This window comes from Eucyclogobius newberryi, unplaced genomic scaffold (genome assembly GCF_026437365.1).
Source record: "Eucyclogobius newberryi isolate DKJ021-1_F unplaced genomic scaffold, fEucNew1.0.hap1 SCAF_7, whole genome shotgun sequence".
NCBI classification, from domain to species: Eukaryota; Metazoa; Chordata; class Actinopteri; order Gobiiformes; family Gobiidae; genus Eucyclogobius; species Eucyclogobius newberryi.
The window spans coordinates 22,170,030-22,192,189 of NW_027316389.1; the positions used below are offsets into that span (position 1 = coordinate 22,170,030).

At 40.0% G+C, this 22,160-nt stretch overlaps 2 protein-coding genes across 3 annotated transcripts in view; both read left to right on the forward strand.

Annotated features, from left to right (window-relative positions):
• fa2h (fatty acid 2-hydroxylase) overlaps window positions 1–22,160 on the forward strand; it is a 43,351-nt gene that overhangs the window by 3,943 nt on the left and 17,248 nt on the right. Inside the window, exon 2 of one of the 2 annotated variants that reach the window (XM_072434386.1) lies at window positions 16,343–16,691. In XM_072434386.1, coding sequence (XP_072290487.1) covers window positions 16,410–16,691 — 282 coding nt within the window. In that variant the 5' untranslated portion in view covers window positions 16,343–16,409. Of the gene's footprint in view, window positions 1–16,309; window positions 16,692–22,160 lie in introns of those variants that run through there. The other variant, XM_072434385.1, reaches the window with a different exon arrangement.
• Window positions 471–8,559, forward strand: csnk2a2b (casein kinase 2, alpha prime polypeptide b). Its single transcript, XM_072434902.1, has 12 exons — window positions 471–1,273; window positions 1,756–1,867; window positions 2,340–2,441; window positions 3,777–3,827; window positions 4,690–4,749; window positions 5,124–5,207; window positions 5,469–5,579; window positions 5,662–5,763; window positions 7,040–7,140; window positions 7,240–7,388; window positions 7,459–7,542; window positions 8,070–8,559. Exons 1-11 carry the CDS (start codon window positions 1,170–1,172, stop codon window positions 7,533–7,535), a joined length of 1,053 nt encoding a protein of 350 aa, XP_072291003.1. The 5' UTR covers window positions 471–1,169; the 3' UTR covers window positions 7,536–7,542; window positions 8,070–8,559.

The following is a 22,160-nucleotide window of genomic DNA, read 5'->3' on the forward strand; positions in this document are numbered from 1 at the left end:
GATGTCATACGTGTTTTCGTCTTTCACTGTAAAGGTGGAGTCTAAAGAATGAAGTCTAACGAATAAAGTCTAAAGACGTACAACTACAGTAGGTGAAGAAGAAGAGCGATCGTACGTGATAAAACACCATAGAATAAGGCTGCGAATAAAGTCTAAAGAATAGAGAAGAAGATTAAAGTTTAAAGAATAAAGTCTAAGACGTCTGTGGGTAAGGAACGAAGTCTTAAACAACAAAGTCTGGCGGCAACTTAACACTTGGATTCGAACCGACATAAAACGCCAAAGAAGAAGCAGAATTATCTTTAATCGTCCCTAAGAAGAATTAGTGTTGGGAGCGGGCACCGCGCGCCGCCGTTAATCCAGTGAGTGGTGCAGACACACTCCTTGTCACTAGAGAGCGCTGTAGTAAGTCTGCGGCAGCACCGTTGACACAGGCGGGCAGCTGGTTTAACTTCCGGGGACCTCGCTCCTGTTCAATCGTAATTCGCTCCCATACGAACGGGAGGTCTGCGCTACAGAAACCCCTGAACACGGGCCCCACACACGGCTCCTGTGTCCCGCCCCCGTGGCCCCGCTCTCCCGCTCCTCGGCCGCACATGAAGCGGGCACTGCGGATGGCGCCGAGCGCTCTCCGTCTGTGCGACATCCCCGCTCTCCTGAGCTGTGCGGCTAACATTAGCTAACAACATCGATCTGTCGGCTACTCCACCCCCTCTGCTGCTGCTGCTCGACCCCGGCGTCCACCTTCACATCAGCTCTTGATTAATAGCGAACACCGGACCACCAAGAGACCCTTCATCTTCTAGTTATATATGAACACTTTAGTCGTTTGGTTTACGGTACTCCGGATTCTCCGCGCAGCAACCCCATTTTCCTCTTCTTTCGTGGCCTTCTGAGGGTCTGTGTTCCCTCTTACCTCGGCCCCTGTTTTTCCTCGTCTCTGGTTAATTACGCTAATAACCTCTAATAAAGCATCGCTGGACTCATTTTACTCTTTGGGGACCCCCCTGGTCAAGACGTAATCGTATTTTGGATCTGCACCACCTCCTTTGGGTTGCAGAAGGAGGACAGTTTTATTTCTCCTCCATCGCACACGCACAGATCCGTTATTCAGCCTCTTTCCTCAGTGTGAGCCCCCCAGAGCGCCCACTGCGCCCCAGGCCCTCGCCATGCCGGGTCCGGTGGCTGGTAGCAAGTCCCGTGTTTACGCAGATGTCAACACGTTGAAAAGCCGGGAGTACTGGGACTATGAGGCCCACGTTCCCAACTGGAAGTAAGTACCGGTATTGTTTTTATATGACGGCACCGTTTAGTTTAGTTTAGCTGATTGAACACACAGGCATGGCTGTGGTAGTGTGTCAGCTGTCTACTAGCCTAGTGTTTATTTGTAAAGACCACTTGGAACTAGTTGAAGTTGTTGTGACTGAGACCCCCTGATTGTGACACTAAATCCTTAGGCCTAAGTACAGGGACAAGTTTACGTGTTGTTATTTGCTATTTAACCTAAGCTACCATCAAGAGATTATACATGAAAACAAAAAAATAAAATCAATTCATGCCAAGAGTGTGATGAGACTGCTTCTGTGTCTGTCTCTGTCTCTGTCCTGTCTTCACTTCCAAATTAACACTTAAGTGCATTTCCTTCGTCATGGTGATCATGTGAGCAGCCTGACCATGGCTCAATTGCTCATTGTAACTAGAAATATTTCCTTTTTCGTCACATTCACACTTTTCCTCTTCTGTCTGTCCCTATAGCAACCAGGAAGACTACCAGCTGGTTCGAAAGCTGGGCAGAGGGAAGTACAGCGAAGTATTTGAGGCCATAAACATCACAAACAATGAGAAAGTGGTGGTTAAAATCCTAAAGGTACGTCACTTTCAGTCCAGTTCATTTCTTTTGAGTCATTTGGTAATGATGCAGATCATGTGTGCTGATGTCTGTAGTTACAGTTTCAAGATGGTAAATAAACATTATGTTGCTACAGATGCTTTCATTAATAAAAACATTCATTCTTCTGCTGTTTCAACTTTTACTATCAATAAAACAGTCACATATTTTGATCATCCATGGATTAGTCTTTGCCACTATGTTTCTCACGCCGTAAACATGCCAGTTAGCTTAGCTCTTAAACAAAGGCAGTGTCAAATTACCTGTCAGGCCCATTGATAGTGTAACCATGGCCCCCTCAAAGGCCCAGAGTATGTGCAGAGATTGACAGGCGGATGGTGCAGCAGCCGAGTCAGCTCAGGGCCTCACTCACATTTTGGGACGTTTCTTTACATTTAACGTCCTCTGAGGTTAACTGTGTCATGCTGTCTTGTGTGATGTTTTATAACAGCCAGTAAAGAAGAAGAAAATAAAACGAGAGATCAAGATCCTTGAAAATCTGAGGGGTGGGACCAACATCATCCGTCTGGTGGACACAGTTAAAGACCCCGTGGTGAGTGTTTGCCTGATAAGATGCCAAAGCCATCTACTTGCATTTGGAGAACCATTTTAGTTCCAACTCTTGTGGAAAAAGTCAGTTTCCTATGATGTGAATGATAGTTTTTCACTTTGTTGTACATTTGATCGAAGCATAAGGATACCATTGACAATGAAAAGCTTTTATCCAGATCTGTTTGAGAATCATGAAATGTGTAGCCAAATGAACCGTTATATTCACTATACATTCAGTTTATGTATTGAAGTAACAGTACTCTTTCTCGAGTCAAAGGTTTGGTTACTTTTCCCACTGTAACTTCTACAAGTGACAATATCTTTGTTGTTGATATTACAATCTTCTAACATTAGTATTTCTTGCTCCGCTCCTTCAGATATGATATCGATTTCCTAATTTGTGTGTCTTTCCTTTGAAAATGCCAGATTTTGTCCATCTAAACTTACTTGAGTAAAGTTTTTGGCCACTCTACCCACCTCTGTGTTATTGCGTTGCCTGGAATGTTCCACATTATTGCATCAAACCTATGCATCTGAGATTATTACATTGCAGTCGGTTTCGTTGCTGTACATGATTCCATGGAAAAACATGCATACTGGCCGTGAGCGGGCTTGTCTCTCCAAAACCTGCCCCTCCTGTTTGTATGTTCAGATGTAACCGTAAATCAAACTGTCAACATTTGACTATTGAATCACAGCAGCTTATTTGTAGTGCATGTTTCTCAAATCCTTGCATTAGTCGGAAACAAAATCTATTTTTTTACCTCAGATTAATAAAGTTTAGATTCTAGGAAAAGCATGTAGCATGTGCAAACCTATCTCTGCATGTGATTTTGTGTAAGTATGTGCTCTGTATCACTTTGCCTCATTAGGGGATTCTGAGGGTCTATTACTATTACAAAACTATTATTTAGTTATTGTTGTTACTCAATGCTAACCAAACTACACTGGTGGATCTTTACTCTCACTGTGTGCTATTTCATTCTAGTTCAATGTGGGCATTCCTCAAGCTCTATTTTTTTTTGCTCTGAGTATTTTTAGCACCTCCTCCACACAGTCTCCAACCAGTCTGCATGTTAAAGACCTTCCAAATCTGAAAAATACAGAGGCAGAATATTTCCAGGCCATCGAGTTTCTTTTTTTAAAACAATGTACAGACCGATTTTGAAGTCCACAATATTCTTTCTAGTGTGAGAATCAACTATCCTTTTTTACTGCTGATTCTTTTTGGGGTTTTTTATTTCAAAATCAAATTCACTGGCCAAAATAATTGGTTTGAATCATTAATGAATGATCTTGATTGTGATTTTATCTCTTGTCTGTGTCGACTCTCCAGTCCAGAACTCCAGCTCTCGTCTTTGAATGCATCAACAACACAGACTTTAAGGTACAAGCCTTGAAATAATTATTTTTACGTCCCTGTCAACATGACAGGTACCGATCATTTGGTACCTGTCATGGCTAATTCTGAATCGGTCACAAGGAAAGGAAAACAAAATAACATCATTATTGAAAAATTAACTTTGAATAATGTCTCGTTATCATTTAACATAATTTTAACGTCAAAACTGGTCACTCAACAATATATATTACTCCCTTGCACTGTTATAACTTTTAAAAAAACGGAGGGATTCTATCTCTCTACAGAACTCATGGCAGACTTTGCACTTTAGAGCGATGACAAGACCTTTGTTCTCATCATACTCTCGCCAGTCACGGGCACAAAACTTAGCAAGATTATCATGAATCCATTTATTGAGAGTGACACTCAGTCTTGAGTGTCCTGCAGCCGCAGTTTTTTGTTTATCTGCCATGATTAGCGCTCCGCACGTGCGCTGCGCGCGGGCACATGCGCTCCGCTGCCTTACGCCGCTACAGCAATAATCGTGGACTGTAGTATAGTGCGCCCGAGTTTGTGTATAGGAATCGCTTTGGGCATGTTCACCGCGCTGTTTTTGCCTATTAAAAATATATATAACGGCGAAAAATTAGCGTCGGTCATTATGTCCGGAGCCTTGATTTTCGAGTCGGTCAAAACTGATTTTTGCGCCGGTCATTGACCGTGTCCGGCCCGTTATTTCGAGGCTTGAAATATAATTTGCTCTGTGCTGCATGCTTGCTCTGCTCATGGGGGTCAGCTGTGTCCTAGTAATCATTCAGTTGGACAAGAAATAATGGGGCTAGAAGGATAAGATGAATACAGTTTTCCCCACAGAATGGGCCTTGATGCATGTTTATTGTTCCCGCAGGAGCTGTACCAGAAGTTGACAGATTATGATATTCGTTTTTATATGTATGAACTACTGAAGGTGAGACTGCAGCCTTAGCACTTCACTGTTGACGCTAAAAGAACACTGCTTCATATACGTGCCCTCATTTAGGCTTATGCTAACACCCGATATAAGTTTATGTTCAGATGTGTGATTTGGTCTATGCTACTCAGCACATGATCAACATTTTGCACATTTACGGTAATATATTTAGTCTGTTTCTCATCCCTCTAAAATAAAGAAATTCTCATGTGGTAATGCTAATGAATCCTTACTGCTTATTGTTTAAACTATTTTTATTATATCTGAAGCCATAAGTCCAATCAAGCTGCATAAGTTGACTAGTGATTAGACACATACATTCTCTCATCATTATTTACTTATCTAACGATGCATCTGTTTGCTGTTGCAAGGCACTAGACTACTGCCACAGCATGGGAATCATGCATCGGGACGTCAAACCTCACAATGTGATGATCGACCACCAGTTGAGAAAGGTATCTGATACTTTTATTCTTTAGTCAGACACAACTCGTCATTTTTGGTTGTAGTCGTTGCAATTTATTTTACTGTATTGTAGCATATACCAGCAGAGGGCAGTAGACCTGCATCAGTCGACCTAAATGTTTTTTAATCCTGTGCCATAAAATATATTGTATAAATCTTAAATCAGCCATTGATTAAATCACAAGAGAACAGAAACAAATTAGATAATTGTAGATAATCTTTTTATGCTAATGCTGGTGTGTTCTTTAAAGCTACGCCTTATAGACTGGGGGCTGGCGGAGTTCTACCACCCGTCCCAGGAATACAATGTCAGAGTTGCCTCTAGATACTTCAAAGGCCCCGAGCTGCTGGTGGACTATCAGGTAAAAGTGTATTATAGAGAAAACAGGATTGATTTATGTAATTCTCTCCCTCTTATCCAGTTGTCTTAATGTTGTGTTGCAGATGTATGACTACAGTTTAGACATGTGGAGTTTGGGTTGCATGTTGGCCAGTATGATCTTTCAGAAGGAGCCCTTCTTCCATGGTCAAGATAACTATGATCAGGTATCACCCCAATACATTTCATGTTTAAACAATTTAATGCAATAAACAAATGTATTAAGTTAAGATAAGATAATCCTTTATTGTCCACACATGGGGAAATTCCATTGTTGCAACGTAGGTAGATGCAGAGGAAAAGAACAGATAACTTATAGGAAGTTTGAAAAACACTCTCAATAGAAGAACTCTTATAAACAAAAACTCCCATAGACAAAACCTCCCTTTTCCCAACAAGGGATGGAGGGGGAAAATAATAACGATAAAATGAATAAATAAATACCATTTATTTGCATATTACACAGTTTAAAAACGTATCAACTTGAACTGGGTTCACCACAAAATGCTTTGTTCATATTAGTAAACTGAGTCATTATTTTTATGGTTATTAAAGGTTAAATGGACGATTTTTTTGGCCCAAATCTGAGTCTTATTTCCTCGTGGCGTGGACTGCCGATTAGTCCTGCCACGTATCAATCATAAAACGCACCTACCGCTCACCTGCAGCCGCGTGCGGCTCGTCCCCCGAGAGCAGCACGGTTCCGCGTGTCTAAGCGCATTGATCTATCATAATATAGTTCCCTCAGTGTAAGGGACAAAATGAAGACGGAGATAGACTGTTCGAGTTGACTCATAAAAGACGGAAATCTACGGGAGACGAGTGATGCGATCCGTTGCGCTAATAAACAAACGCACGTGTGTGTTGTATCGGTCTGCATGGGTAAGTGCGCATGCGCACTTCCGCCTGCGTTCTCAAATCGCTGAAAAAATCGTCCATTGCGCCTTTAAGTTCAAAGTCAAACTGACATTTGTAAAGCTTGTTTGGTAGAACCCCCTGTACCCTGTTGGTTTGGAAGTTTGAAATTCAACCTGAAATTTAAAATGCAGATCTCCGGTTTGATTGAAACTGGAGATCCATTGGACTGTATCGGACAGCACACAGTGCACACGCATAAACACTCGTACACATTGGAATATGGTACACTCCTGTGCAAACACAGTAGTTACAGGAATTCATTTGTTCCTGTATCTGTGAAAAAAAATAATGAAACTGAGGAGATGATTTGTGCGCGTTTATTGGCTTTCTGGGACTGTCACTGTGACTGTGGTGTTTTTGTTATTGGGAAATGTTATGTCTGTTGTGTTTTGAGAAGCTCACAGTTTCTCTTGAGGGGGACCAATAAATGAACTAATTAAGAATGTTGTTAAGGTTAATTTAGTTATTAGCTATTTATTACCATCAGCTTTGAATTCTAAACTGACACAAAATGCATTTCCATAGCTGGTGCGTATTGCCAAAGTGCTAGGAACAGATGAGCTTTTCGGTTATCTACGAAAATACCACATTGAACTGGACCCACGCTTCAAGGACCTGCTTGGACAGTAAGTGTCACTGAATACGGTGCTCCGAATACATTCAGATGGTTGACATTTACACAGATAAAATATAGAAATAATCTAATAAGTGTTTTTGTTTTATAGACAGAGCAGGAAGCGGTGGGAACAGTTTGTGCAGACAGAGAACCAGCACCTGGTCAGCCCCGAGGCTCTGGATTTGCTGGACAAGCTGCTACGATACGATCATCAACAAAGACTGACCGCCACAGAGGCCATGGAGCATCCATACTTCTGTAAGACGAGAACTATTAACAATATGCATCCTTACATTAGCATATTTCAAAAGCCTGTTCTTTTTTACAGATCCAGTGGTAAAGGAGCAGTCTCTTTCAAACTCTGAAAACAACATTGTTTCCAGTGGCAACACTACAGCTCGATGAAACATGGGTTAGTTATTTTTGTCTACCTTCTTAACACAATGCTGTTTATTCATGTGTTACTACTAGTAATACTGTATCCATATTTCACATGTGGACTGCACGATTATGGGAATATTTCTCCATTTATTATGTTAATAATTGTGCAAACAGTGTTACTGTCAGTCATGAAAGGAACAAAAAAGATGAAAGGCTGACTGAAATTACCAGTTGGAACTAAACCAAAACTACATATGGACAATACTAAATGTAAATGATCAGGACAAGATTTGATCGTCATTAATTACAAAAGAGACACATTTTGAATTAGCCTGGTTAGCTAGACATGCATTTTCAGTATTTTGTATGTAGAGAATCTCAGCTATTGAAGTTGATGCATCGTTGATACAGACTTGTCACGCATCCCCTAACCCTTTATTCTAAAAGTAGAAACACTTGAGGCAGAATAAGATCACCATTCAATGTTGTTGTAAAAGTATGAGCTTTTTTTTGCAGTATTAATTGCAAACTTGGTTATTGTTGTGTTTTTCTCTACAGAAGAGGACAAGTTCATCTGTTGCCTCAACTTTGTACCCAGTTGTGACAGTAACTTTGACAAGTGTACAGTGACAATGGAACAAATGGATGCACACTTCTTCACACACCTCAGTCTAAGCACAGACACGTGAACACGCCCTCCTCCTCTGTATCCGTCTGTGATTGGCTTGTCCTGGTTCCCTGTCTACAAGTCTGACCAATGAGCTCGAAGCTGTCCCAAACGTATTTTCCTTCAGTGGTTTTATCTCTGCTCCGTCTCGCGTAGGTCAACAAGGACTTTAAAGACAATACTTCTTTCCTGGTCGTCTTGGTTTGCAGCATGGAGAATGAACAGGAGCGTGCGCCTATAGCCCCTCCTCCTCTTGTACCCAACAGACACACTGATGTCTTAGCACTACTCCAGTTCAGAAAGTGGCATGGTGGACTCTCTAGATAGAATGACGATGTTAATATTATTAATGAAAATAAATAATTTTTATTTAGATGAAAATGTGTGTGAACGTTGCTTTTAATTTGTTTTTAAAGAAATCCTGTGCTAAGGTACATTCTCTTCAAAATCACCAAATTTAAAGGTATATGTAAAGCATAGTGTATAAAGCAATGCCATCATACAAAAAGTTTATTTTGGACAAAAAAAAAACTAAAATGATCTTTGATTACCTCCACGTGCATAAAATCCCTGTGTAATATTTTTTTAGGTACTCTGTCATACACTAACACAAACGGTTCCGTTGGGGCAAAGGAAATCAATTTTTGAAATCCTAATTTCATACAGGCCCAGGACATGCCACATGCTGGAGTCTAGTAGTAACACTTTTAACACTTGCCCCACACACCTTTTTACACTGGTTCTTAGGGTGCCAAATTTTCATACTCCACGTTTTTACTCCACATGCAAGGTAAATGTTTAAAATAATACTCTAGAGTGTGTGTACTAACTAATACCATGTTAGGAAATTTATATTTTGAAATTATATTTCTGATTTGAACCAACATGGCCTTTTACAGGTCACCCCACAATTGCCTTCCTGTAGTCATTGTGTGTAAGCGAGCGGCTAAAGTATCTGCTTCAGGGCTGTACAGAAACCAGAGCTGTGTTTTCCTGTTCTACAACCTGACTCCTGAGCTCCACGCTCACACATGGCCTGGACCTATAGACCTTTTACATCCTGCCCATGAATGATTAAGCAGGGCCAACTTGTCTGACCAACACAAGTAACAGTTCGATCTCATGGTCCAGGTGTCCAGTCTCGCTCTCTTCCTAAAGCTGAGCTGGAGTTTCCACACTGGACTGCTCTCGTTTAGAGTTGAGCTCTTTATATCTGATTTAATTACTCTGATCAAGTGCAGGTTAAAACTTTGTCAAAATGTGTTCTTTGTAGAGCAGCTGATCTGATATTGTAAAGGTCAATAAGAAGCAACAAAATTAATTATTCTAAAGGGCTATATGTTTCAGTACTTCACAGAAATTTCCAGAAGGCAATACATTGTCAAGACTCCAACTACTGTCGGTCTAAAACTACTGAAAAAAATACTTTTATCATCAGAAGATTTGTTCTATAACATCAAATGTTTTATGGTTGATGACTCATTTATATTGACTATTTGGCAAAATCAGATTTTTGCAGTTGCAGATAATTTGCATAATAATTTGGAACACAGTGAACCTCTTGGTTAGTCCAGATGTAAAACAGCCTGGATGCTCCACACTCCACAACAATGAGCAATTCTATAGTGTTTGTAACACTTTCGGGCTGTACAAACAGAAAACAAATATTGATTTTATAACTGATTGTTCCGGGATGTTATCTGATGTCCTGTCTGTGTTGGATTGATGTTGTTTGTTCAAGAAAACGTTTCTGAATACGTTCGTTGCAGAATGCTAAGGCTGATTTCCCATGTCACTGAGAGACGCTGCTTGTCGGGACTTCGGGGGGCCTAGTGTCAGCCAACACGCTTTATACTGCGCTTGTACCGGACACCGTTCATAACACATCTTTTGTCACATTTGGATCCTGGAGAAGCTGGAGCCTGGACAACAGAGGCCTGCTTTCTGCAAAGCCAAGCACAACAATAGAGACATGAGAAGAACTCTCGGGACAGTGAATTATTCAGAGGCGACTCCTGTTCCCCTGGCCTGCCCTGTCGGAGCATAGTGTGATCACAGGCCACTCAAAGGGTAAGTAAGGTCTGCTTATTATCTCATCAATAATTTACCTATAATCAGCCTGATTGATGGACACACTGGTCAAAACACACAGTTTATGCATAAACAATCAGTTTGTGTCCCCGAGAGACTGCTCTGCACGACTGCATTGTTTTCTCAGGCCAGTGTGGTTTGTTTACATTCTGATTTTATAGCGCACAAGTCAACCACACTGTCATAAAAGCTGTACAGCTCATCAGCTGCGCTTTTATAACTTATCAGTCAGGACAATAAAAAAAAATCTGTACCTGAATATGCGCCATGGGCTTTCTGCTTAGGGTTAGTGTAACTGTTATGTTAACTGCATAATGTCATAACATGTTGAGCTTTCTGTCCTTCTGTTCCACACTTTCACCATCTCAGAGTTAGATGGACTCACCTGGTGGCAGCAGCGGCGTTGGCAGCGGCAGTAGCGGCCCTCTCCCTCTTTTTGACCTGTTTCATGACCGTTAGCATGCGGCAGATCTGCCTCAGGGTCATGTTGGGGTCGTGGTGAGACAGGCGCGGCTGAGGCGTGAAGCGCGGCCCACGGTGCGTGAACATGGACAGGTAGTCTCCTCTGGACGGCCTCCTATTTGCATTACCGTGGCCATAATAGGAGGCACACTGTGAGACAAGACAAACAGATCTCATTTTAGGGGATTTCTGCAATGAAATGGGTCGTTTTGATAATCTATTTTACTTTTGTAAAATATCCATATGATTTTTGATATTTTAAATTTGAGATATATTTTTGGACCCTCATTTTCAAGGGGGTCCAAAAATATGATGGTATTTTTTAATTTAGCTCCTGAATGCCCTGGCCATTAATAAAGATACTAGTGTACCATACTCATGTTACTCATGAGTCTATACTGTCTAGATGATGCAGGTGCATCTTTCACAATACCACACATGTATATACGGTGTGCACACACACATTTTTAATTAGTGGACAACAAGCTGCTGTCTTCCTGTCTTAACAGTTCAATCTCACAACACAATCAGCCAGAGCAGATTCATTTACAGCAGCAGTGGCACTCGATCCCACGCACAGTTTGTACATGCATAAACACACCAGCATAGTACGCATCATTGTACATGACAATCTATATTTGAAACCTTTCACATCCAAATGCCTTGCACGGCGAAGAGAGAACCAGCTAACTATGATAATTAATATAAAATAAAATTGGTGTAAACTTAAATATATAAACCTGTTACCCCAAATTACTTTTCCACTTTGACTAAAACATGAGTATTGCAAGTATTTGTTCTAATTCATATTTTATGTTATCAGACAGAATTCAACCAAGTACCTAAGATTCAGAGTCTGATTTTGCAGCTGCCACAGAGAAAACATTCAAATCCCACACAGAAAAACCCAACTCTGGGGATGAAACATAGGGCAATTTTTAAATTTACATTTTTGAGGCATGAGGGACCACTATGCCATCATAAAATGTAGTCCCACACATAAAGAGCCACCATAAGCTAAAACAAAAAGTCTAGAATTCCATAGTATCCACTAATTAAAATAAAAAGGTACAAATACTTACAGGAACAACGAAAGCCATAGTCAAATGTTTTGAAGTAAAACAAGGTAGACCCTTTTATACGAACAGACATGACATGACCAGACAAACACCTCAGCCAATCAGAGTGAAGAAGACAGACACACACTCGCACACACAGACACACTCAAACGCAGGCTACCCAACACTCCTCTGTATTATTAAAGACCTCCTTTGTATTGGGATATAATTAGAAAGAGCTGTGATTTAGGGAAGTAAAGGAACCAAAGAACAAAAATTATGTTTCTTTTTTTACATACATTTTTTAAATTCAGAACATGACAAGAATAGGCCATATCTTGAATTGGTAAACATTTTAGTTAATTATTGTGACTGGTATCTTCAAAAATGTAGAATATGAAATATAGGTAATCTGTTTTACTAGTTTTAGGCGACACCAAGACCACCTTTAGTGTTCACAGTTTGCACATTTTGTGTTATGATTGAACAGAGAGGCCTAAATAACCAAATGAGGCATTGAGGCTGAAGCCAGTGCAATGTAAACATTTTGTCTCTTCCAGATCCATCCAGCCCCTTACTCTCTTTAGCATAAAATCATAAAAACTCAAAAATCTAATCAAGAAATATAGTATTTGTTCTGATTAAAACTAGTATTATATTATATTACAAAGTATTTTATGGGAGGTGAAAACAAGCTGGGGGCCTTTGTTGGCTTGTGATGTGACGTCTGTGAGATGCATGATCTGACGGTGCCATGTTACATGTACCACTGACGGGAAAAAGAGGACAATAAGAGGAGTACAATAGAGATAAAACAAAAAGACACCTGAGCGAATCAAAACCACATCAACAAACGCGCCTCGTTATCGTCATATGGGCCAAACAAACGGAGAGAGGATGAGTTAACACTTTATATTAAGCTGACATGAAACAGTAACTCTCTCGTCTCTCAGGTAGGCCTACATATTGTATTTTAAAAAAACAATTGATTTTATTGCAGTCTACTTTTAATTTAGTTTAGGCAGGTTTATGACCGTACTCTTGAGCACCTTCCATATAGGCTATAGCATTGGCCTGTGGTTCCCAAAGTTTGTTTTGAGAACCACAAATTCAGTTTAATCTCTAAATCCAAGCAGGCCTACCCTCTGCTCATGTAAACCCCAGATGTCCCCATAGCCCTGGTTGGGAATGAGAGGTATTATTCAGACTGGACTGACATAGTAACATTAGACAAATTCAGAAAATTTGATAGACTTGGGACCAAATGGGACTTTTATTTTAATTAAATGTCAAATGATTGTGTTTCTTTTTATGTCGGTGTAGTGCCTCATTCGTCCAGGAGTGTTCCATTGTGGAAAAAGGTTCAGTTAGTCATCTGGACTCAGTTTAGAAAAAACTAGACATTTCGACTCTCATCCAAGGGTCATTGTCAATAAACCTTTTTATCAAATCAAATCAAATCAATTTATTTTTGTAAGGCCCAAATTCACAACAACAGCTGCCTCTGAGGGCCACAATGAGAAATGAATCAACAATGTCTGTGGTGGCGAGGGACGATGTCCCAGAGTTCTCTGTCCTTAGACCCTCCTTCTCGGCCAGGAAAAACTACAATTTATGTTAAGTTGATGTCTATTTGTATTTTAATTTACATTTTTTTGCTCTCTGGTAATGTTGAAAAATGTGTGTCTATTTTTGTTCCTTTATTTAAAAAAAAAAAGTTTTATTCAAGTTTAGAAAATGTCAAATGTCATATATTTTTATTACAAAGATAAATAAGCAACATTCTTCAGTGCCAAGATACAATTGAATTAATTGAACCAAAATGTAAATAAATAAATAAAATAAAGTAGGCCTATGTTGATGATACAAAACGTGTTTAGTCAATGGGGTTGGTATTCAATGAGAGCCTACTCTTCCACTTTCACTCGCTGAGACAGACACCATGCCTGCTCCCTCTCTCCTGGTTCTATTCTACCCTCTGCTGGAGGTTTTTTAACCTCTAATCAAGCTCATGAATTCAAAATTGGTGGAAGTCTCTGACAATAGGCCATGGGATATAGACATAACCTAATTGGAACTGACTGGAAATTGCTTCTGATCCTAGATTCAGGTCATTTTATTTATTTCATTTTTATTTTAAAGCGTACAAAGAATACAAAAACATAGAACATGACCTGAGAGCAGTAAACAATACAGAAAGAAACACAAGTAGCACAGAATAGTCACGGCACGCTAAACAACAACAACAAAAAGTCCAGTCTAAACGTCTATTTCCAAATTAAGTCCAAATGTGATATTTCTTTTTCTATTTTCTGGAACTGTTACAATGTCAGTCCAGTCCTTGTGCGTGGCTGCAGATTGTGTCATCCATTTTTTTGTAAGGCGTTAAGGTGCAACATAAAACTATTACAATTACTATTATTATTATTTTTAATTATTATTATTGTTTTATTATTGTTTATCATTATTATTATTATTAAGTCTATGAAATCAAAAAGGCATGCATAACTTAAGAATTCACTTATAAAATAAAATGAAAAATGTATTGTAATGGCAAAAATAAGGCAAGGAAGCAAGTTGCTTTGTTTCAATGTTAAGGTGATTTAATCAGGTGTTTCTCTCTCTCTGGTACATTACATGATCAGAATCTCCTTCCTGTCCCATGTCCTCCTTATTTATACATTTAGTCACATGACCCCACACACACAGAAAGTTACCAGTCACTGGTCTCTCAGGTACAAAGGAACAGAGGGGCAAAAGGAGCAAATGGAACACAACAGGAACAGGGCTTCCAGGAAGGAGACAGTACATAACATTTGCATTAATTCAATTCACAGGTCTTGCTGTCTTTGTCCTAGTGTGAAACAAAACGGGGAACTTCCTAGTCACTCCAGGAGGAACGGACATGTGAATTTCCAGGCAAAGAGGGGTTATGTCAGGCTGTTGACTTTGTGTGTTTGTTGAAATAGAATTGAAATTAAAAAGCAAAAGGCCAGATTATATTTTTCCACAACAGTATGTATGTACACAAAAATGTATAGATGGCCGGAAATAGTGCAAAAAGGTGAACAGTGAATAATTGGTAAAGTGGCAGGTTCATAAGTCCAATGGCAGACACTTCCAGTCCAAAATAATGAGAAAGCGCGAAAAGAATAAGCCACTTCCCTTGGAGCAAAATAAATATGATAGATATTGATGAAATAGCCTAAAGACTTCCTGCGACTGTTTCTAGGGTCATACGGCTGATCTCCACACATAACCAAGTTTCCAAGTTGAAAATCGGCCAGTTGCAGTAACTTTCACACGGATCATGGAGCATCACCAATATTTGGTCTAAATCATACTGTCCAAACTTTTTTCACCAAGGGCCGCCTTTTGAAACTTAATCGGGGCAGAGGGCCACAAACAACTTGACAATGTCGAATTTGTTGAATGACAAAGTGAATCATTTGAAATTTTGCATTTGACGTAATTGTGATGAGCCTCCACACCTTGAATTAGACTTGGAACATTAATATTAGGTTGGTATGACATCAATATGCCTGAATTTTCCCAATTCCACAGTAAAAAGTACTACTTTTTGTTGTTTGGGCCGACATAGCAGGAAGCTGGAGGGCCAACAGAAATTGGTTTGAGGGCCGCATTTGGCCCCCGGGCCCTAGTTTGGACATGCCTGGTCTAAATCATTAAGTTCACTTCGGACACAAGACGTCGCTCTCGGATAACTTGACGTCCTAATTCAGGTCTGCTCCCAGAACACTGACACATGGCAAACACGCAGAAGTAGCAAAAGTGCGCGTTTAGCCCATTTGACCTCAAAACTAACAAATAAATAAGGAATGCAAGACTATGACATGCATTTTAAGCAAAGATAAACCGCGGGATCAGATCATGTCAGTGGCGCTCGCGTGTTTGAGGGAGATAACGCACACACGTGTTTATAGTCCACACGAATACTCTTTTTACACTTGGACTCTTTAGATACGTGCCTCGAATTGTACACTTTATTTATCTAGTAATGACGCAAACAGAGATGCTCGCGTCTTCTCTATTTCCGTGGACCAGCTGGAAAACCTTAAGTTTGATCTTATGACATCTTTTGTCCGCGTCAAAGCTTGCAGCTGAAGTTTGAAGTAGAATATTGCTGTGAAGTTAAGTCGACGTTTAAATGGAAAGCGCGTTCTGGTTCCAGCTGATGGAGTCTGCGCCCCATGGTCTGAGCTGAGAGCAACAGGTGCGTCCAAATCCAGCGACACATTCACGGTTTACGGGATTTATATCGAACAGAATAGAATTTTATAGAAGGTGGTTTTAAATAATTTGAGTCGCATAGCTATTGTTTGTGGTAAAACATCGCAAACACACGAGAGAAGAATTTGCTTGATAAAATTCCACTTTTAGGCTTTAGAAACACAGGGAGTTGTGGCGCTGTCCCATTGTCCCAGCCTCTCGGGGAACGTGAAAGTGTCTATCAGGACCCCGCCCCTCTCATAGAGTCAATACTCAAGTAGACTGGGTGTGATCTGTGAAGTTGAAGTCACTCTTTTCAGCTTTGCGGCCCGGAGGACACTGCAGTCCCCGGAGTTTGGTTTAGGTCAGGTGGGCTCTGTGAACCTCAGGATGTCTCCGTCCACGTCCCCTCGCTTCTTCACAGAGAGGGAGGTGGCCCGCCACTGCACCAAGGACTCCTGCTGGGTGCTTTTGGGCACCAGGGTGTATGATGTGACCAACTTCCTAAGGATGCACCCGGGAGGAGAAGCGCTCATAATGCGCCGGTCGGGGAAGGACATCCGCAAGGAGATGGAGGGGCCCCCACACCGGCACTCGGAGAACGCCCGGCGCTGGATGGAGCAGTACTACATCGGGGAGCTGGACAGAGACAGCGGCTCTGAGGAGGAACAGGTACACACCTAACTACGCGCGCAGAGGCTGACATCACTCACTGTTGGCGGGACCAGGAAGCAATTGACTGTAGTTCAGCCTAGTTCATATGTAGAACTGTCAGCTTTGACTTCATCTCATCTTTGTGGGATGTACACTGAGCCTTGGGGTGCTCATGTGAGCTAGAAGACATGTCCTCTATATGCAGGGCTGTGTTTGTTTAGGACTTTGCTTTGTTTCCTTACTATTAGTCTCTTTACATTGGTCTAGGTAAGCATTATTATGGGCTTCCTCAGAAAATGTATGTGAACACGAAAACAAAAAGTAAAATATGATTAAATATATGGTCTGTTATTACTGTGTTATAACACACAGCTTCAAGGCCCATGGATCCACGAAATTGCCCTACAACATTCAGGGTTGCTATAGATGGGACTATAATTGAAAAACTTAAGATAATTAATTGTTAACTAAGTTCAGTACTTTGCCAAGTTTTTCTTTTAGGCCAAATCAGATAATAGCCGAGTTAATTACTGCTTGCCTTGTCATAGACTTTGCTCATGTACTAGATGCACTGTTCACTTGTGTTGAGACACAGACAACTGTAGAATAGGCAAAACCGAGGATAATGTCAACTAACAAGGATTTTACCTGGAATACACCTGCTGGTGGTTCTTTCTTTCTCTTGTCATGACACATTTAGGTATAAGGGTTAGGGTGTAAATCACTGCTGCTGCCACATGCGAAGTGGTGAAGCTGATAGGGCTCTTGTGTCTACAGGTGTCATTTTCTTTAACTTACAGGTCTTTTCCAGGCCTTTCTGTGATGCTCATAGGGGGTATTTGCTCAGCTCTCACATGCCATTGATTGAAAGGGAGGGGCGGAGGGTAAAGCCAGGAAGAGATTGGCTTAATGCGTGCGTAATTTCGATGGGATCAAAGAGCACAGGTGAAATGTAATGTGGGGGCTGGGCAAGGTAGAGGGTGGGGCTTGTATCTGCTGCTGTTAATGAATGATTCAAGTGAGAAGACAGGCTGAGAGAGAAGGAGAAACTGGTTTATCTGGTCCTTGTCGGGATAGAAGGAATTCAAACGGGAGTATTTTAAGGAAAACTGGATTGTAATTTGAGTCCAGACCCACCTGTACACCTGGTGGTGTTCCGGGTGTTGCTGAAGAGGGAGTGAACCAAAGAACTTTGCATAAATCTCTTTCTGTCAGAAATACATTTACATTAATTTACTTCTGCTTTTTTGGTGTATGTCAGTCATTATCAAGCCAAAGTGTGCAAAATCACACTGGATCCTAAACATTATGCAGTAATATGCATATTTGTAACTGAATTATAGTATAGCTTCTCTAAACTAATAAGAAATTAAGCTATAAATAGGGTATAGATATGAAACATTAAATGTGTATTAAGCCCCATTTGAGTTAAATAACTGAACAAAACTACTACTGTTACTTCCTCTTTGGATTTTGTGGCCCATAGGCTTTATTTATCGAAAATGACAGTGTGAAATGGGGGATGAGAGAGAAGGGAGGACATGCAGTAAATTGTCTGAGTCAAACTCACAACACTGCGACCGGCTGCGCTCGGACCCCGGCATGCGTGTGCTGTACCTTAACCACTCGACTGCCGGGCAGTGCTTGGTCAAGTTGTTACACTGGTTATGCTGCACAGACTTATCAGAAATATGTACTCAATCCTGTTTGTCGCATGGTGAAGCACAGCATGTGCCACAATAAAAGCTGATGGAAGGTATGACTTTTGTTGACTGAAGTTCGACTGTCAAGGTCACAGGACTGTGCCGTACCCAGCGTTACATCACTCCTCACTCACTTGTTTATGAAATCTTTCTTTTGTTTAATGACCCATTTCATTGGTGATATGTAACCCATCATCTTAACAAATGGAGTAGAAAAGGTTAACTTGAATTGTGAAATGAACTGTGCTTGCCCGGACGCCAAACCTGTCATCGGTTTGTTTTAAAGGGACACTGGGTCAAACATGTCTTTTTAACTGGGTTACCGTTTAAAACAATGCCCAGAATGTCCTCCAAACTAGTGTGTCCTCCCAACCGTGGAACCCATCGGATGCACAAGCACTACCAGGGGGTTTAAAAGGAGGTGAGGCATTTTGTAATAAATGTTACATCCTCAAGAATGCACAGATGATTTTGGAAAACAATATCGTAAAACAAGAAAATAATATAGCAATTATTGACAATATATTACTATAGGATACACTATGGCATTACATTAAAAATAGCCATTGGCCATTGTATCATCCAGCTTTTTGTAATAGATGGTCCTAAAAATGTTTTAGTATTAGATTTGTTCTGACAATAATGATTCTATGAGTTAAGGTACAGTTTAACATTCACTTTCAAAACAGAATTTGCATTATTTATAACCCGGACATGTATTTATTTTATAAACGGATTCCATCAATTCATTTGTTGTAACTTGCTGCTTTTCTAATCTGATTGCAGTTTATTGACTTTTACCCAAATCAGCAAAGATTGTTTGCAACTCGGGGCGAGGCATATCTCAGTGTAAGAGTGGGTTTACAATCAAACATGCGTTCTGTTTGCACCAACAACAATTTGGCTTGAAGAGATGTTCTGAGCACTTGGTGCTTTTCCGAAGCCCACCAAATACTTTAGCAACGCTCTGTATTCAGATTGTGGATGTTGGCCTAATGTATCAGCCCAGAATCACGCCATATGTTAGCTGGGATGGCACCATAGTACCAGCCTGATGGAGGATAAGTCCTAGACAATGAATGTGTAACATGCAGTTGTATCTCCCGGGACATACTTCACTTAATGTCATGTGGTGCGGGTAATTTCATGTGAGTTGGTTTAAACTGAGTCATTTGTGGGCTATGCTGATTTGTTTATTTTGACTGTGTTGGTCATTTGTGCTGGCGATGCCTTTGGATAAAATGATAGATTAATTTGAATGAAACGTGATTTCAATTCCATAGCGGTCTGATATAGTGCACATGATATAGTGCACATGATATAGTGCACATGATATAGTGCACATGATATAGTGCACATGATATTGATGATTGCACATTAATGACATCCATAATATCCTGTTTGTTAATCTTTTTGTTTGAATTACATTAGCAGTATGCAGAAGTGTTACAAGAACCTGTAATGACAGACATGCAGTGATGATGGACGTGATCTGCAGTAGGGATAGGCTGGTCGCGGGGTCATTCAGGCCGACCAGTGGAATGTTCATTTTCATCTGCGTCTTTTATTCTCAATGATGTGATTGTCTTCAGCAGTGGGCTGAGACAGGAAAACTCACTCATCAGCAACATCCTCACCAGATACTTTGATGCCATGGATCTACTTCTGTGATTCTCAAATAGTCCATTTTTACACCTTTTTTATGCATGTCTGCTTCTAGTTTTTTTTTTAATTAAATATTACCGGTATTCATTGTTTTACGTTTGCATCATATTGCCGAAGCATGTTCAGTGTTTGTGCTGTTTGTTCACTGACAATGGCAATAAAACTCTTCTATTTTAGCCGGATTTAGAGTAAGTAATCAGCGGTGTAGTCCTTTTTTAGACCTGGTTTGGACCTAGTTCAGTCTTGCTGTAGAATTGTTATCAATCTAGATCGATCTAGGTCTAGATCTGGTGTAATATTGTCATAGATCTGGTCTAGATGGGATGGTACTCAGTAAAATCATGATTATTGATGTCACAATAAAATCATGAAATGGTGATCTATAATTAGACTGTGAACGAAACTGAATTAAGGATTCTACTGTTGTTTGATCATGGTCAGTAATTGTGAATGATTGTTATATTGTAGTGTTTCTTCTCACAATGATTCTAACATTAACATTTGATATTCTAACATAATTATAATTGTATTCAACAACAACAAAAATTAACTAGAGATGTCTTCTGTTGATACTTATCCAAATTATTGAAAATCCTCAAAATTAGAGTGACTGCAGGTGGTCCATAATATATAAAATCTGCACAAATGACACAATTTAACCATTCAAAATTGTAGTCTGAGAGAAACCGTGAGGAAAATGTGGCCTATCAAAATCTTTAAAGATCTTTGTAGAGTAGTGCGCCTCTCAAGACTTTGTTTTATCAGTTTTGCCAAGGATGTGTTCAGGTCAACAATCTCACAACGCTTCAACATGTGGTTATCTCCGTGGTGACACATTAGCCTGCACATTGTTTACCTTTGCTGCCATGGAGACTGCAGATGGGGTAATGAGTGCTCAGGTGCAGTCCTCAGGTGGCTGTGATCTTCACCTCAGTGATACCTGGAAAAAGACAATGGGCCGATGCTGTGAGAATGAACAATTAGTCAGTGCATTGTTTTGATTGAACATTTAGAACTTGGGTCAAATTGTTGTTTTATATTCAAACTAACTTTAGAATATTTATTCTTTTTACACTTTAGTATGTAGTCTTAGAGTCAAACCTTGGCCATGGCCAAAATACAGTCTACATATTAAATATTTTATTCTTTGGAACGAGTGAATGCCATCAACTGCTGATTTTAGGAGCAATAGCTACTTAAATTTGCCACTGTAAAGTTCTTTGTGCTAGTTTGTTAGCACCTAACATTGACATGTGTCCATCGTCATTTAAAGAAGCTTAATATGAACTAGTCTCAAATTTGATGATATTTGTCATTGTCATCATCACTGTCAGTTTACAGTGACGGCAACTCCAGCCGTCTGTGTGCAGTGCAGGATGGGAATTCTTGGGTAATGGCCTAAGGGGGAAACTTAACACACACAAAAGTGTGTTGTCACAAGAAAACAAACGGTTGGAAGGTGTGTGAAACGGACACACCCAAAGGGAGGGGCAGACCTGAAGAAAGACAAGTTTCTTTAGGGTAACAGTGCTTAGATTCGATTAAGAGGCTTTATTGATATCAGTATTGCTTACTCACTGTAGCGTTATTAAAAAATGTAAACGCCATTTATAAGCAATACAGTACTGATAAATTTAGGTCTTTTGAAGTTATTTCTTAATTGAAATGAGTCATAAGCACAATTGATGTGAGTAATTGTCATGCTACATCTAATTACTGGGCACACCCATTTTGATTTACCCATGGAATTCAAACTGTTTTACTGATATATACTGCACATAGTCTGTAAAGATGATGTACTGTTAAGATCTCGAAAATGGAAAATAGAGCAGAATTGAGTGAAATCTAACTTCAGATGTAAAACGTCTAACTGTAGTGATCTAGATCAAAAATGTTTTTGTATTTTCTAAGAATAAATCTTGGAAAATTGTGAAAGTTTGATACATTGAAGATGAGCACTACTTGGCTACAGTGCACAGAACACATCATAAAAATGTTAAACAAGTTAAATGAAAAAGGTGCAAATTTGGCAATGACCATTACCATTATTACTTCCCTTGTCATTTTGCCATTTCATTGGTATTGAAATTATTGCTCATTTTTATTCAGCTGATTTTAG